Below are 18577 nucleotides of genomic sequence, written 5' to 3' on the forward strand. Positions count from 1 at the left end.
CTAGAAAAGAACAGCTTTAATTTTTTCCACTTCTTAACTTTGTAAAATGAAAAACAGAACTGCAAGAATGAAATGTAGAGAAAAAACGAGGGAAGACAACTCAAAATAAATTCTACTTTAAATACTAGACAGCTCTTCATAATCTTAGCGCTGCTTACCTGCTTGAGAAGACTTTTGATGTTGCCAGAAACTATATGCTGGCATATTAGCTTTTGAACCACTGGGTGAGAACCTCTGTCAAGCTGTGTCAGGAAACTCAAACAGAAGCCCTAAGAAGAAGAATTATTTTCAGTTATAACATGAAAAATAGGGAAAAAACATACAGATTAAAGAACCATTTCTGTTCAATACTGAACTTAGAGAAGATTATCTTTTACCCAAACAACCTCTGCAGTGAATACACACTGAAATACATGCCAGCCCAGGTAATCACCTCATACAGGGAGCGTGCTATGCTGCCACATGGATTAGATGCTGCAAATCTCAGTGCCCTGCACAGGGTACGGAGACTGTAGTGAGGTCTGTGGCCAGTTCCATCCACCAGCTTGGTTTCTGCTTCCTTTCTCACAGACAAATAAAAGCTGCAAAAATACAGTTACATAGAGCTGTTACTGATCAGACCACTGCTCCAAGGAATCAAAGCTCAAGTATGAACACTTCAGTTTATCCCCAACTGTTACTTTTCTCAAAAGCTCCAGGTTAGGAAAGCCATGCCAAACTCTGCCATCTGTAGAGTCAGTGAAGCACAGCAACAGAGTATTTTTAGAGCCATATTTCTGACAGAGCTCAATATACAGAGAGTGTCTATAAACTCCAACTATTCTAAACATGAGATAGTTCACCTTACACTAAGGGAAAGAAAGGTAACTCTAGACAAACACACAAGACTTTCTTCAGAATTATCTACAGAAGCAAACCATTGTAGTTTCTCAGACGTGAAAGAGGACTGAAACAACAATGCTATTTAACTGGTGCCACCAAGAAAACAATTCTGAGTTTCAAAAAATTAAAATCTCCTTCCCACAAATACAGAAACCTGCAGAATTAAGAAGATGAATGTCTCTACTCTTCGTTTCCTACAACTGTGCCAACTGCTGCAGAGTATTATAGTGTTTCCCAAAGCAGTCTAACCACAGACTATTGTCACATACTTACTTTTTGTGACTTATTTCATCAAGAATTTAAAAATATTACAGTCAACTTACTTCACAATTCCTTGTACTGTATTTTTGCTCACATTCAAGCTTCTCAGATAATCCATTATAAGAATCTGCAAGTCTCCTTCATTTCTCAATTCTTCTACATAAAGTTCAGTAAACCTGCAAGAATCAAATCAATCTGTAACACTTAAAACACCTGACCATATTGAAAAATCATATTATATATACATCTCATGGCATATAGCATTTTAAATTTTTAAGTAACAGAATACTGATTGTTAAAGCTGCAGACCTATAGATTGTCAAACCTACAGACAGGCTCAAGAACCAGAGCAGTTGAAAAATAAGGTATTACTAATACTTGCAAGTAATTTATCTGAATTAGTTTAACATCTTAGACTGATAGTGAACAGTGTGACTTAAATTACAATTTTAAACAATTTGCAATAGATACTCAAATGTTACAGCCTAAACAACGAAGTACTGACACAGCAGTAGCTATTCTTGACAAATAGTAGTAGGTATTTTTGACAAATAGAAATATAAATTCTTTTAAACTTAGCAAGTTATGCTGATGCTGAAGTCTCTTTTCCTCTGTATTACACTCATTTTCTTTCCTTTCACTATTCTGCAAGAGAGCCAAGAGCAATAAAGCCTTGCTTTGCCACTGATAACTAGAAAATTACTAGTTACACATAGCTGGTGCATCTCCAGAGTCTTGCCCAGCGTTTATGAATCTGGGAAGGGACTCCACATGCAACTTTTGGCACTCATGAGTGAAACTGCATCAAGGAGGAGATGTGTGCATACAGGAATAGGTAATGGTACTGAAGAATGGATTTACCACAATTCCAACTGCCTTGCCACAGCTTAAATGCCTTGAGACCACATATCAAATATTTTGAGTATCACACCTTGGTGCCACCATGCAAACCACCTTCCCTTTGAGTAAACAAGACTGGATATGCAGGTTTTTGCAAGGATCATCAAAACTTCTGAGTTAAGAGAAAGGCTGCTAAGCAGACATCAAGCACTTACCTGTCTTTTTCACTCCCATCAGGAACATAATGCTTTTAGCATTATACTGCAGTACCTGGGAATGCTGCAGTAGCATTCCCAGGTGCTGACAGCTTAAATGTGAGGGATAATAATTTCCTTCTCCCAATGACAACACTCTACACTACTGCTAGACCACTTGCTTATGGCTCAGCTACTTCCAAGTATTTTGCCGACTCTATGTCATGAAAAACCTTCACTATACATCTCTCACAAGCAGTAAATGAGTTTATACTTGCATCCTCAGGCTTCAGATAAAGCATTCTTTACTGGTAAACTCCTGAAACTAATTAAACTCTGAAAAAGACAGTGACTATTTTGTCCCAGAATCATTATTTCCTACCTGTTTCTTATTCCTAGAGGAAGATTTCTCTTTCCAACATCTGTAGCTGGATTCATGCAGGCAAACAAGCGAAAATCAGGGTGACGGACAAGAGGCTCTAAAGCAAAACAGAAATAAAAGACAAAGTTCATGATAAACACAGGATATTTATATGTTAAAATATGGTGTATCTGATCTAAGGCAATTTTCTATTGCTGCACTACTACATTTCCTTAAAAATGCCAGCATCAAGAATTTTCAGAGAATAATCCCATGTGATTTTATCAGAAGTACCTGCATCTTCACAACAGCCACAGGCAAGTAAAACTCTGACTTTTTTGTGTGTAGAAAGATGTCGTAACAACACTAAACATTTCAAACATTACGTGAGTCCTAAACTTGGAACTCCTTTTGCCTCTTTCAAAACAATAGCCAGTGCTTCCCTCAGCCAGAAGAAAATAAAGCCTGGGATGCTCACACAACATTTGCCTCTCTCTGTAGCTTTTGAGAGCAGCATTCAGCAACTGTAGTTTTTTATCTTTACATCCCTAAAGGGAGTTAACTATCTACACAGCAGTGCTCACACTGTTGTTGAGAACAGACCAGTGTTTTGGAACTCTTGCAAAGAAATATAAAATCTACAAAGAGCACATTGCTCTCTTGTGCACACATTCATTTTAATGGTAAATGATCTCAACTTATTTTGAGCTACATAGGATAGAGAACCCAGCTGCATACCAAGATAAGGCATAAGCAAGCATAGAAATAGTACCTGTGTCTCCTCTGTCTAGTAACACCAGTGAACCAGATGATCCTTCCAATAAACCACTCAGGCACTCCAAAGTCTCTGCTGCAGCCAAGTTAATCTCATCCAATAAAATCCACTCTCCTTTTTTTACTGCTTGTGCCAGAGTACCCTAAAAGCAAGATCAATTTGTTAATCACGTTGTCAGGAATGAAGCGTCAACTGAAGCATTCAGATACTGGAATTACTTGGTGTGCAATCTATGGCTTGATTAGACAAATGGCAATTCCAGACCTTTTACAGCAGTAGCAGTTTTACTGCTCTCTCTCAATAACAGCAATCATTTTGCCAGTCACAGAAGTCACACAGTTATCATACCATTGTATCAGTTACCAGAAACATGACAGATTTAAGATCTCTTTTTTGTGCAATCTAGCACTGTGGTGCATAGGTGCAATACCACATGAGAATAAAGTTAATCTGAATAAATCCAAAGATACAAGCAGTATTATGCTCCTAAGGAATCTGTACCCTATCAATTAACACTATATTAAGTCAGAGGTTCTCCAACTACTCACAAATACATTTTTCTATAGAGGACTGGTCAGCATTTCACACACTTTACATGAAATTTGAGAGAATATATTGAGATTATTGGGGTGACAATAAACAAGCATAAATAAACCTCATGTTTTTTCCTAATCACACATAATGTCTTCAAAACATATTACAGGTTTGAAACATTTGGAAAAATTACTTCTAGATAAACAGCACAGATTCTTAATATTAAATCCTTCACAGGAATCTCTAGTCAGAAGCAAGACCTACTGGAGACTGATCAAGAAGTTTTTTCTAATTTCCTAGAATTAAAAAGAAGATGTGACATACTGATATTTTTGTCATACCAGTCCTAATTCCTGTTATACAGCACAGAATTAATGTGCTAGCATAAACCAGTCTCCACTGCCCATCGCACCACTGCTTCCTTGAATCTGCACACTTGATTTCATGGAGTTATCATGGCACACGTTTTACTTCATAGCATGGCTCTTGCCAGGAAGCAACTTATATAACACTGATTGCAAAGTCTTTTAAATACTTCTCCTTATTCCTCCTAGCATCAAAATGCAAATATCTAAATACCTCAACAAATGCAAAGAGAAGGGCATTTTCTGTCATTTTCATCTGTTGATGAGCATGATTCAGTTTAAGACCAAATGCCTCCCACTTTTCCTTCAGTGGTAAGCCTGCAAGAAAAGCAAATTTTAAGTTTGTATCATCAGAACAGTAGCACAAAAATGTTTCACAACAGTTTTTTAATCAAGTTGTTTCAAGCAGAGAGATACAAAAGTAAGCTCAAGCAACAAAAAAATTTAAGTCCTTCAGATGACAAACCACAAATTAAAAAAAGAATTTAATATTGTTGATTTGGTTTTCTGCATGTGTGGTTGTGGTTTTTTATTTTTTAAATTTAACTGTGCCCATATGTGAATAGTGCTCAGATAATTTGCTATTCATTCCCAGATGAGGAACAAATACTTATATTGCACTTTGTTCCAGCATGACTGTTACCACTGTCTAATTTCCAGAGACAGAAAGAGACATGTCAAAAAAATAAATCCAAATTTCTAACCCTTCTGACAGAACAGATTAATAATGAACACTTCAGTATCAATAATTAACATACTACTGCTTATCAGATAAACAATATTTACTATAGCACTGATTTAAGTTATTTGCTAAAATCCCTACCTGAGCTACATACAACATCAAAATTCCTTAAGAAACTTTGCAAGATTTCAGCTTGTCTTTATTTTAGGATTGTCAATTCCTGAAATAAGTCCAAGAACTCTTTACACTCTTTTTTTTACATTTGCAGGCATTTATTTTAGTTTCTGCATATTCAGAAGAACCAGTTAAAAGAAGAGTGAAGATAAAGTTCGTAATTACTTTTACTTAGCTCAAATGGAATGAAAGCAACAATTTCACTTGTTCTGCTGGTCTAGAACCAGAAACAACTCCAAGCAAGGCAAAGCATCAACATCACTTCAGCCCCAAAATGGGTTGTGAAGTATAAAACAAGAAGAACTTATTTGGAGATAAAACCACTCTGGAACAAAATAAAGCACCAGGCCAGTCAGCATCACTAACAGAGGAACCAAGGCAAAAGCAAGATCTTAAAAATAATTCTTACCCTAAAACAGTTATTACTTTGGGTTTGGTTCTGTTATTGTTGTTTTGCTTTGTTTTTTAAAAAGGACATGTTTGTGAGACACAGGCAGGTTCCAGGGCTGAAAGTGTGAATGCATTCACACAGAAGAGTGACACACAAACAAGCAGGACTGCTCCCCAGCACAGCAAACAAGTACTGAGTGGAGACCAGATGTCAAGGGTACCACAAGGCAGACAATCTCCACACTCTCAAACATAGCTAACAGCAGAGGTGAGTTAGAAAAAGGAAAAACAAAACAAACCCCAACCACTGTTCTAACACTGTTCAGAATGTCTCGTTGCAATGTTGACATTGCAATTCTCAAAACCAGAAAAAAAAAGATGTAATATAGGGGAAGGGAAAAAACCCTGGACATCAAACAAACACAACTTATAAGAATAAAATTCACCAGTATTCATCTACCCTCTGCATGGTTTAGCACTAATGTGTGTTTGATCCATCTGAAGTCTTACCAGATGCATTTTCTTTTACTTCTTTATTAATAGCAGATTTATGAATATGTTGCATTAGTTTTAGCAGATCATGCCAACGTTTCTGTCTGTAGCAAGTCTGAATGTGTCCCAAGAATGTTTGGTTTTTCTTCCTAGAGAATGTCTGAGAGAAGAGTTCTTCAAAAGACTCTCGCAGAGGGAGCCAGATCAGCTTGTTATCCACAGGCTTGTAACTGAAAAGAAGTAAAAGAGTAATTACTTATGTCAGACAGAGTCACTTGTGAACTTAAGAAAGACAACAAGTCCAAAACCAGCTACTTGAAACAACAATAAGCTGCATGGATGAACCCTTGTTTCTGAAGTTTTTTACTAAACTAACAAACTAAACAGAATTGCACATATTTAAATGCACCATGAGGTGATTTTGTAAAGACAGGAACACCCTGATAAGCAAAATATTCGCAATACTACCCAACAATCTGTCCAGTGAATATTACATCAGATATATATCGAACAGCTTAGCCATTTTTAAAGCCATTGGGCTGTGTTTTTGAACGACTTCATCACACACAGCTCTGCACATAATTCAGTGAAACTGCTCTGCTCTTCAGCAAGGACAAGAAGGTTTCTGCATGCAAACACGCTTATTAAGACATTTATCCTACTAGGTAACAGATACTGCCCATTTCTTCTGCAGAACAGACAAAACAGTGATCAGTGACTCACCCTCCTAAGAGATCTGCTGTGTCACTTTGTTGGTTCATGTTGACAACCCTCAAACGGTGTCCTTGAAACAGAGATGAAAAGCACCATCAACTTGCAGGTTTGTTCGTTTGCTGTTTTTCACATTATCTTCATGTAAGTTACAATTTTCACACATTATTTACCTGTAATATGAGCTAGATACTGGACTGCTGAGGTTTTGCCAGTTCCTGTTTCACCAACCAAGAGCACAGGCTCCCCTTTGACAACACACACTGCAAGCTGTTCAATCAGTACTGCAGATGGCCGTGTGGCAGCAAAGGTATGTTTTGCTCTGGAAAAACAAAGCAAGTTACCCAAACTAAAATTTATCAAGGAGCTCATTTCAATTTTACCTTTATTATTTTTTTAGTGGAGTGGTTTGATTTAGGATTTTTTTAATATAGGTCTGAAAAGAAATAGTTCTAAGATACCCTTCTAAGATACTCATTTTTCTCAAGATACAACCTAAAAATTAAGGGTTTCCAAATAACTTCCTGGCCAATGAAGTTACCAACACGTACAAAAATCTCCCTCGACCAAGGCAGAGCCACCACAATCATTTTATAACAGCTGTGGATCCACATTTTTTGAAGACACTCTAGTTCAGAGAAGCTGAAAATCTCTATGCTTTGGCTGCCAGAAGCATGATGCAGACACTCTTAAAAATACACCAGGTAAAACTTAGATTGCAAGGGAAAGAGCTTTCACATTCCTTTCATTAGAATGAGAATACCCAATTCTCATTTTCCTTAAACCCTGTGACCTGCAGTCTATTCTATTCCCCCACAGAATATTTCAATTCACATGGAAACTACAGGATATTCTACCTTTGAACAGTGAGAGCCTGGTTCTGCTTCTTCACCAGAGTCACTCTTCCAACAGAGACTTCTTGTTCTCGCATTGAAATTTCCGGTTTATAGAGTTCACAGAAGAACTCCACCTGTGAAAAAAGCATCAGCATTTGCAATGCTAATGTTGCTTACATCACAGTAACAACACCCACACCATGCTACCAGTATTATTTTGCAGCAAGTTAATTTTTAATGGTAAAATTCTCTAATTTGGAGGTTTCACATAATCATCACCTAAAACAGTGAAGGACCTCAGTAGTGTTTTTATCTGTACAAACAACTTTCAACTTAATAACTTGGTAATAGTCTTTGCCACTGTATTTCTACTTCATCTACTTCCACAGTAGTCAACTACACAAACTTGAACAATTATTTTAACAATAAACAAACAGTCTCCCTTTAAAAAAAAACCTTTGTGTAAACAAGGATATTTTGCCACTTGCAGGGAATAATACATTCCTGTAATGAAATAATGCAAAGGACAAAGAGAAAAACCCACAGAAGATTCGGGGATCCATTTGTCAACTTAAAGTAACAATAGAGGGAATTTGCTTTGTAGACTTCTACTCAGAAATAGTTGACAAAGAAGTTATTTTGTTTAATTCTGTAATTTATAGAGCTCCAGAGAGGCAGCTGATTTTGTAATCAGCGAGTACAGAATAAGTAGCAGTAAAGATCATGTTTCTCTCTGATCTCTCTGTTTAAGAGCTTAACATTCACTGTAAACCACTTAAGTAAAAACACATTCTTTGCTACCCTGTGCATATAGTGATATCATGTGCTTAGGCAGCTGTGCTGCTCCAGCTGTGAAATCCTTTTACATCCTGAGGCCATTTGCTCTAAAACGGGTTGCCTGGAACTTTGAGAGAAAAAAAGAAACGCAGCTGATGATAAAATAGGAGAAAAACAGATCCTGGGATGAAAGAGAAAGCAAAAAAAACTGTTTGGGACAGAGAGGTGGGCATAATTTAAAATAAAAAGTAGCGTAATGTATTTAAATTAATCATAGAAAAATTGCAAGCTATAGAATACTACCCATAAAGATCATGTTAATTGTAGCTCACCATACCTTTTTTTTGGAAATGTTTAAGTAACTTCCAATAACTTTTGCCATTTTCTGTCTGCTCCCTTGGTTGGACAACATGGCTGTGAAACAGTCCAGTGCCTGTCAAGGAGAAAACGAACTTGAAAACTAATTTTGTATGACTTTATCTGACAAAGCATCATCTTAATCTAAAGGAACCCAAATCCAATCCAACCATTGCAAATAAAACTATTTCACTGTCCTCTGATGGAGCTAAACAACAGAGTTCAAAAAGATGCAATAAGAACTTCTAAACTCTGTAATGTAGTGGGTTTACACCAAAAATAAAAACTTTTCAATGCCCAACCACAAAAGCTGTTTTTAGACTAATGGACCAAAATGGAGATGGAAGTAACATTATAAGATCTCACATCTCAAAACTACCTCTAAACAGATGCACACCCAAAAAGTCCTCAACCTATACTGTAAACTGATGAGTAGGTAAGAAAAGTAGCCCCATATTACAAGAAAAAGAAAGGTCTCAGCCACATACAGTCCCAGCTTGTATCAGTTACAATTATTTCCCACCATGTGGTTTGTAAGACAGCACAAAATTCTTTTAGCACCTTACTGCAAACAACTTTCCTAGTAGCAACAAAAGCTTCTGATCAGAGAGATCACAAACATTCCAACTACAGTCCAATTGCTTCAAAACAAAACCAAACAAATTCCCATCTCACATTCCCAAAGAGAGCATTTCGTGAGACATCACTAGAATTTGGGATCAATTGGATCAATTTCTGCACCCAGTCTTACCGCACCTCCTGAAAAATATTCACTGCTGGGGTTGAAGAATTACTGTCAAAGTTGCAAGCAATCCTGCTGCACCAATTCAGTAGGTCTCTAAAAAGAAAAACCAAAAAGATTTGGTACAAACATGCCAAAATACACAGCACCGTCTTTCATGTTCAGCTTGGGTCATGACATCATCTTGTGGCACTTGCATGTGCAATTGCTGTGCAAGTTGTACATGGGAAGACACAAAGGACAATAATTCTGAGGGGCAGCTGAGCACAGACCAACATTGCTTATGAACAGATCATACATACTCCCATTAAATCATAACTTTAACTGTAAAATCAAAGGTATTATAGAATCCAGAAAGGTCTAAACCTCCCATTTTTTCAAGATACAGATTCCTTACTGACAACAAGATCTTCCAAAAGGCAAGAAAAGGAAACTTTATTCTAGAAAAAACTGTCATTCTTATGCTCTACAAAAATATCAGGTACTACCCACACCTAGCATTTACTAACTAATTCACAAAGCACTGCTGGTTACAGAAATTCCAGATGAGTAGAACTGACATTTGGTAGGAGAGGAAGAAATAATTCAGCATCAAATTACATTTCATCACAGAATTTCTGAAATTACAGTACATTACAGATACAGTTATTTTCAGTCACCTTAAGTTATAATGCTGAGTGTTCAGCATGAAATAATCAAGATAATATACTCAGTTACTGAAAATGTTATTTTCTAGCTACTGAGATAACATTATAAGCACCTTCCAGTTCTTAACTAGTACCAATATCTTGTGTTAACAATAATTAAGAATAAATTCATATGGCCTGATGCCAACAAAGCACTGCACATGACAGAACCCACACATTCCCCCATGCTGCCCAAAAAGTAAGTATAGCAAATAGGAAGTTGAAATAATCCAGAATTAGTTTAATTTCTTTAAATGATGTATTAATCATTATTTTAAAACAAAAAATGTATTTCCCAGTTTTTCACATTTAATTATTAAGCTATCACCATTATTTCTTAAAAATTAAGAAAAATAACAAAAATAAACCCTTCTGTCTCTGTAGCTGGCTGACTTCCAATAATCATATAAGAAAAGACAACCTTAGAGATAGTTCTCGTCCTTCCAGATTTGGTTTCTTATGTTCTGATCTCGATTCTGATGCTGCTTCCTGCATGTGACTGGAGCCAGCAGCACTGTTTTCTGGTGCCTGATACTTGTCTCCTGCAAGGTCAATGAAAATGTCTAGCAAGTGATCTGTCACAAGAGCAAGGTTGGGGTATCTCCTTTGGAGGATCTGAAACCAGAAACAAAAAAGGAAAAAAAATGAAACAAAATGACAAAACAACAAACCCATCCACATTGGAAAGAAACCAACAGCACTCCAGTTTTTACTGGGAGATGCTTCAATAGATATAGCTAGCAAGCCACATGAAACTGGTCTCCTGCAATCTCTTACCTGAAGAAAATAGAAATCATGACTACTATGATACTGATTTTGATGTCAAAACCAAATTTTTCCAGCTCAACTCTACTCCAGATAATTTAATACATTTGCACAAACACCAACAGGAAGAATAAAAAGTACATTCAATCCTATCTGAACCCAAACCATGACCAGTTTACAACTTTACAATTGGTAACAGAAGTCCTTACCTCCCACCCTTATTTTATTGACTAAATTAATATTGCATTTAAATTGTCTATTCACTGTGCTGACAAAGGCACATTAACGGGATAATTTTTCTTTTGTAATTTCCTTTCAGCTCAGTTCTTTCCACTAAAGCTTGCCAACCAAAATATTGCTTCTCAAAATTACTTTTCACAGATACAGGCCAGGAAAACTGGTCCTACCCTGCCGGACAGACTTTTAAGATTAACAAAAAGATCGTGAGACTTTTTTCAAGGCAAGCAAGTGGGTGTACCACTGTGGAATCTTAGTGCTCAGTTTATACATTTTTGTGACTTAAGCTACAAAGTTTCAGAAAAAGAATAAAAACAACCTGGTGGAAAGAGACATAGCTAACATTGAAGTTTTGTTTTTTTCATAAGGTTTTGATAGCCCAGTCCTAACAATTAGCTGAGAAATGACAAGAGAGGAAAAAAACCTTACAGATATTTAAGACCACCTATAATTGTGCTGGCTGCTGAATGAGACCAAAGGAGTGAATGAATTCTACTGGAAAAACTGTCTTCTCCATTCTAGAAAATTCAGAACTTTCTCCCCCACTCTTCTGCTAGAGACTATTCACTACGTTTTCCCTCAGCCAAGGTTCTTCTAGAATCAGATCCTGTTTTGAGCTCTATTACAAGGAGAATCTCCAGAGAATTGAATTTTCATATGACCCCTAGGCTGTTTTAATCTTCTGAAGAACTACACAGAGCAAACACCTCCCAGAGATGCTAACAAAAGAAAGATGGTAATAGAAGCAGTTATTTTTATCTGATAACTGACCAACTCTTTTTCAGCTCAAAGCTTAGAATGCCAAATTAGAGTAAACTCAATTTTCTTTTTTGCTATTTCTCTCTGCTTTCAAGGCCCTGTGGGCTAATAAGCAGCAAAGTAACTTCATTCTTAGACCCATACAAAGACAATCGTGTCTGTCAAGGCAAGTTCCAAGAATCCTGGTTCAATTCACTCCAAATTTTCCTGACAAACTGCCTGTTTACTTCAAAATTGGCAGCACAAAGCTAAAATTGTAAGGGTCTATTGTAGAACTTGAAGAGAAAATAAGGATTCAATTAACTACTGAAAAACATTTATTACCCTAAGATGAAACAATTATTCATATGCCACAATGGAGCAACACACCCCCATACCTCCTTGAGCTCTCCTTTGCTCATGTTATCCAGATGTATTTTGGTCCAGTATTTGTCCAGAAGAGCAGCATGGCTGCTTTGCTGCCTGTACCAACCTCCACCACAGCTGAATATCCTAAATCAAAACAACAATGAAGAAACACAGCATGCTGAGTGTGGCTGAAGAATTCAGCATTTTCAGTGCATTTCTGTGCATCAAAGAACATGTTACAGCTGCTACAGCATAATGCAACAGGCATAAATGATTCTGTCACTGTACTGTCATGTACCCCACCTTGCCTATCCATGCTTTCCAAATTACTTGTTATCACAGTCTGTTTCTTCCTATATGCCAAAATCTCCATTGAGATATTTTCAGAAAGACTTATCAGTTGTCTGTCAGAAGCAATACACAGAACCTTTTGTAAAGGGAGAAACCTGACAGAAGTGGCCTGTGAAGTACCTTAAAGGATCTGTGATCTTATTGCAGAGATGCAGGAAAAACATCTTCAGCCCTGTCCCCTCCACAGTGTTTCACAATTCTTCTTCCTTGTCCTCCAGACCCAGCTCTTTCCATCATATATTTCATTCTCTTTGTTCTTTTACTACAGCAATAACTATTCAGCCATGTGTTTTTATCCATTGTAAGAAGTAGCCTTGCACATGCAAAGCATTAGATTTGGGGTTGTGGTTTGGCTTTTGTTTTCTGGTGGGTTTTCATTAAATTTTTTCTTCTTTGTTGTATTGTGTTTGGTTTCAGTTGTTAAACACTATTTCCCAGCTGTAAACTGAACAGATTTACAGAATCTACTCTAACAAGCCTAATGAAAATTATAATTTGCTGCTATACAAACTGTTCACTGATGTGCTGGTTTTGGCTGGGGCAGAGTTAAATTTCTCCATAGTAGCTGGTGTGGGGCTGTGTTTTACATTTGTGACCCAAACAGTGCTGATAATACAGAGATGTCTTAGTTACCCCTGAGCAGGACTTCCAGAGAGGCAAGGCCCTTCCTGCTTCTCAGAAAAGCACCAGCACCACCCAGCAGAGGTGGGTGAGGGAACACAAGGAGCTGGGATGGGACATAGCCAGGAGAGCTGATCCCAACTGACCACCAGGATATGCCATATCAGATTCCCAAGTGACCACAAGGATATCCCATATGCCATATCAGCAGTGCCCAGCATACACAGCTGTGGGAAGAAGGAGGAAGGGTGGGGATGCTCAGAGTGATAGGGTTTGTCTCTTTGTGTGGAAAGCTTTTGCTTTATCTAAACTCTATCTCAACCCATGACTTTTCCCACTTTTACTCTTCCAACTCTCTCCCCCATCCTGCTGCAGGAGAGTGAGCCAGTGCCTGTGTGGTGTTTAGTTGCTGACTGAGGTTAAACCATGACAACCATGCATAAAGAAATACAAATTCTTATGAAATGAGGCAACCAAAGGAGTGAAATACAGAAGACTCGATTCCAGAAAAAACAGATCAGAAAAACAAGTTTATAGAAGTAAGACAAAAGCAGGGAAATTTGTTAAAGGCTTTGAAACAAACTACAAAACATTCGAAAACCATGTAACTGCCATTCCCTATATAGATCTCCTCACCTTTAACCTTGATACAGTATTACTTTTTCCTATACAAAAAAGTTATTTTGACATCCAAGGCAGGAGCCACTACAACAGTGAAACAATCAGGCAGAGCATATTGTATCTTTTTCTGGTTAGAAAACATTACAAACACCTATATTGACACTATAGCTATTTCATAATTATCAATAATAAACCTTTTTCACACATTCCTATGAGTGGTATTTTGTCTTGGTGATGGGTTGGTTTTGTAGGTTTCCTCCTAGCAAGGTTCATTTCTTCAGCCTTGCTGAAGCTATTTTTCTGTAGAAAGATTGGCATTCACCCCAAGGCTGCTTTTAAGTGAAAAAAAAAATTCACAGTTTCTATGACTTATATTGCTAGTTAATTGGAAATTGCTAAAACACTCCTATAAAAGTACCTTGGACTTAAAAATAGGATACCCATGTTCTCAATCTCATTTAAGTTTACAAACCTACCTCCTGGTTGCAAAAAATTGGAATCCTGGTGCTACTTTTAAACAGTCACCACGACCAGGAATCAGTAACTCTCTTTTCTCCAAAAGTGGAATCAGGATAGAGATCTGGAGAGAAAAAGGAAAATTATAAAACTTTTTTTTTTTTTTTTTTGGTGACACTAACAGACAGCACAACCATCCATACTTATTTCACACTTGAGATGCTGGAGCAATGCCACTGAGCACCATTACATTGCCAGCAACTGCTATTTCCAGAGATACACTTCCAAGTGATGCTAACAGGAATTGCAGAGTTCCCAGCAATTTTAATCAGCATTGGAAGCCAAAGGTGTAATGCTTACTTATTACCTTTTTGCCTCCCATATTCAAATTTAATGGTAAGACAATGGAAATGCCAGCCAGTACACTTCAAGTCCAAATCAAAACTATTTATTTTAAAATTATCAGATTACTTATTAGACATATACAAATCAGAAGCTTTATTTTGTTTATGTGCCTGAACAAAGATGACCTGTGCCTCAAGGATGACATTCTCAACCACAATCCTTTTTCAGTGTACACACTGCTACCCCAGGAGAGCTTGGTATCTATTTATAAAATCTATCCTTCCCTGAGGAGGGACAGTAATGGTGGTGGAAAGAAAGAAGGGAGGTATGACTACACCAACCCCTCAGCACAGAGGGAGCACAGAGATCCTTTGATATGGAGAAAGCAGACGGGATGCCTGCAAGGAGGACTGAAGAAAGGGATTTGGTGAATGCAGGATACTTCTCAGGGTATGCTCATCATGAGTGCACTGAGCTAAATCCACAGAAGCAAAAAAGTGCACAACCTCCTAGCAGTGAACTGTCTGTACATACAACCTCTATTCACTTGCTTTTTTATACACTTTCTATCTCTATACCAGAAAGCCTAGAACCTAATAAACAAACTGACAGGTTATTCAGTCACACAAAGGATGCTTTATGGAACAGGTATGAAAGGAAACAACCAGCAGAACGTCCAGCAGGCCTATGCAGCAAAGCATCTCTATCACACCATGCTTGCAAATGACTTGTTTTCAGTAGCCATTACTTCAAGAGGCAAGGATGATTGACTAACTAGTTGTTCTGGAGCCAAAAAAACAGGAAATCTGTTAAAACTTATAATGCTTAGTGCAACAGCATCCGTATTTTTAATACAGAAGAAATGTGCAAGGAAAAATATGTGGAAGGGAAAAAAGGGCACACAAACAAAAGGAGTCTAAAGCCTCATATATTGACAATATTCTGTGGTGTTTAGGGCCACATTTGGTTTCAAACACTAAAACACTATTAAATAGATACATTATCAGACGCATTATCAGTGTCAACTCCAGTTTTCAGAGTGAAATCTGTGATCGGTGTCAGGGTCATGACTACTCTGTAACAAAGACAAAAACTAATGAGGTGTGCAAACATGTGAACCAAGACAGGTGAATTCTTTCTAAGCCCTTCTAAAAGCAGCAGCACTTTCAGCGTGCTGCTCCAGACCCCTGGTGATCAGACTCCCAAAACTGCCATCATGGGCATTAAAACCAGTACCTTAAAGCAAACATAAAGCTACATACCACATCCAGAGGAGCATAATCAATATCCTCCAGGAGTATCCAGTGACCTTTGGTAACAGCTTGTGTCAAGGTGCCAGGCTGCCACACAAACTCCCCTGGTACATCTGTGCACCGATACATGCCCAGCAGCGTCTGTGACAGAAACAGGCACATCAGAGACCTGGGCACTGCCTCCCCAGGGGAAAGGATGGCAAATATGACCAAAGCGGGGACAGAAGTGACACTTTACTTCTACCTCACTAAACAATCTGGCTCTCTGTGCCCAGCATTGCACTTTTTTTAATTAAGAAGAAAAGTTTCCCACCTCCGGTGGCAATTTAACTGAAATAATTAAAACAAACCAGCTAATTGGAAGCGAATTTATGAGCTGTGCCATCCTGATTTACAAGCAATCTAAAGTAACACAGGAAACTGTCTAGGGTCACACCAAGCTTTAGTTTATGTTTTTGAAAAGTCTGTGACTGAGGTAGTAAACAGAACTATAAGGCAAGTTATTCAAAGGTCAAATCCAGTCAAAGCTTTGCTTTTCTCTCAAATTGTAACTTCAATATAAGCATTGCTTTAAAAACTGAGTTTGTGATTTTACTGCTACATATTTTATACCTTGAACTTCACCACTTTTTCTTAAATATGGCGGCCTTACTCTTGTATATGAGAAGATACAGTCTGTGAGATGGTGAAACCAGGTGCTCCATGCAAGCAAGAAAGGTGCTTATGGATGCTGATAAAAACCTTCTGATAACTTCTGGTAGATACTAACCACCTTTAAAAACTAAAAATAAATTGTGCTAAACAACATAACTCAAGCTCCAAAATTCGGTATTAAAAACGAGAAGTACATAAAATTATCCACAGATAGAGCTTAGTCATTAATATGTAACTGCAAGTCATCTCAACATCCCAGCATCTTACTTTCTCTCACCTTTACATCACAATAAAAGGCATCAGATTAAACTGATATTAGCTCACTTAAACTGAAATAAGAGTGTTCATACAACCTTTGGCACCAGAATCCTGCTTTTTCCAATACAAATCCATTTTTTTAAATTTAAGGAAAAAAAAAATCAAAAGTGCTCTTCCACATAGAAAAACCCTGATAAAACATAATTTGAATGATACAGGTTTAGCCAAATTACGCAAAGAATTTAAAACCTACTGGAAAATAACAGTTATTTTTCCTGTTTATTTATTCATTCTCACCAATATTAAGACCACTACTAAAGAGCTGGGCGCTGGGGTCCTTGGGTGATAACATTATATTACTAGAAAATTAAGTCCATGCTTTAAGTAAAAGTCATGTCACATGATTCAAACACCAAACAAATCCATCAGTTACCTTACTATCAGTTTGATCTCCAAGCTGAACTTTCAAAATATGAGGAGGTTTTGCTCTTCCTGTAACAGCTGCTAAATATTCAATTAAAGAAGTTTTGCCACATCCTATCGGTCCTTCTAATAAAACAGGAGTCTGATATGATACAGCAATAGCAAGGTTTTGAAGATTTGTGAAGGCAGATTCAACCAAAACAAAATTGCTGGTGTTATTTTCCTGTTCAAACATAAAATTTTGGGTTACTACACTTGAAATTACTTTTCTTACAGTTGTACCACACAGAACAATTAGGAAAGTGAGTCTAACAACAAGAAAAATTTTGGCCTGCAGATCTGCATATAAAATAAAATAAAGGAGTCTAAAGTTGTATTTATTAACAGATATCAAAATAGATTTCATAAAAAAGCTATTACAGGTGAAACACTTAATGAAAAGTATACATACAACTTGATGCCAAGGGGAATTCACACTAAGTTGTCAGTAAAGGCACAGTAACTATTCAGTCACAACTCATGTCAATCAAATACAATTTGCAATATGAATGAAATTAAGTCATTGGAATGGATCCAAATCACAGGACAAATCAAACAGCAGTTGCATTCAAATGATGCAAATATGAATATTAAATGGATACGTGTGAGTATTTACTTCTTTCTGTAGAGGCCAAAGTATAAGATCATTAAACTCAGTGAATGAAAAAAAAAAGTATATTCAATAACATTTTCATTTTATTCAAAATTAAATTAATTCAGTTTATTGAATGGTAATTAATCAATGCCATGGATAATCTCCTAATCTTCTGGCTCTTATAGTAACCTATCTATATATGGCACAAAAATTAGTGCTTTGTGCCTAAAGGCTCAGAGGAAGGAACTCAGAGCATAGAAACAAGTGTCTTATATTTAAGTCTGACCTTTTTCCAGATATAGCTTGATGTACTTCTCTGGAAACAAGAGAACCTGCTTCCCCTCACAGTTTGCTCCTATGTCTTCATCAGACCTCCTAAACTGTCACTGGAACCTTCCTATTCTAACTGGAACTACACTGTAGACCAGATCAGTGGAATACCTGTGGCTATTAAAAAATAAAAGCATTCCTTTCAGGGAAGCTCTCACCTCCCTCAGAGATAAAAGAGTATTCTTTCAGCAATCCAGTTTACAGAATGGCCTGGCTTCAGCAGAGCTACAGCAGCAGTGATGCTGCCATGGGAATAAGAATCTTCTTAAACAGCTCTACAGTTTCCCCTGCTACAGTGAACTCCAAACCGCTCTCTCACAATCCTACAAAAAAATCTCCAAAGGCTAGAAAACACTGAATTCAAAAACAGAAGTGGGGAGAAAAACAGCGTGGGGGGAAGAGGAATTTGGAGGGAAAATCCTCTTTCCTTGCTTCAGCCACTCAAATAATTCTGGACACTGGT

At 37.3% G+C, this 18577-nt stretch overlaps 1 protein-coding gene across 3 annotated transcripts in view; it reads right to left on the reverse strand.

Moving 5' to 3' along the window:
• MDN1 (midasin AAA ATPase 1) overlaps nucleotides 1-18577 on the reverse strand; it is a 92314-nt gene that overhangs the window by 63367 nt on the left and 10370 nt on the right. For all 3 annotated transcript variants that reach the window (XM_030945989.1, XM_030945988.1, XM_030945986.1), the window contains exons 6-22: nucleotides 17161-17373; nucleotides 15825-15956; nucleotides 14238-14341; nucleotides 12198-12312; nucleotides 10481-10674; nucleotides 9388-9469; nucleotides 8612-8707; nucleotides 7519-7631; nucleotides 6835-6983; nucleotides 6674-6734; nucleotides 5969-6180; nucleotides 4427-4530; nucleotides 3311-3455; nucleotides 2560-2656; nucleotides 1206-1319; nucleotides 434-581; nucleotides 159-269 (exon numbers count right to left, since the gene is read on the reverse strand). In XM_030945989.1, coding sequence (XP_030801849.1) covers nucleotides 159-269; nucleotides 434-581; nucleotides 1206-1319; nucleotides 2560-2656; nucleotides 3311-3455; nucleotides 4427-4530; nucleotides 5969-6180; nucleotides 6674-6734; nucleotides 6835-6983; nucleotides 7519-7631; nucleotides 8612-8707; nucleotides 9388-9469; nucleotides 10481-10674; nucleotides 12198-12312; nucleotides 14238-14341; nucleotides 15825-15956; nucleotides 17161-17373 — 2190 coding nt within the window. The remainder of the gene's footprint in view (nucleotides 1-158; nucleotides 270-433; nucleotides 582-1205; nucleotides 1320-2559; nucleotides 2657-3310; nucleotides 3456-4426; nucleotides 4531-5968; nucleotides 6181-6673; nucleotides 6735-6834; nucleotides 6984-7518; nucleotides 7632-8611; nucleotides 8708-9387; nucleotides 9470-10480; nucleotides 10675-12197; nucleotides 12313-14237; nucleotides 14342-15824; nucleotides 15957-17160; nucleotides 17374-18577) is intronic.

This window comes from Camarhynchus parvulus, chromosome 3 (assembly GCF_901933205.1).
Source record: "Camarhynchus parvulus chromosome 3, STF_HiC, whole genome shotgun sequence".
Lineage (NCBI taxonomy): Eukaryota > Metazoa > Chordata > Aves > Passeriformes > Thraupidae > Camarhynchus > Camarhynchus parvulus.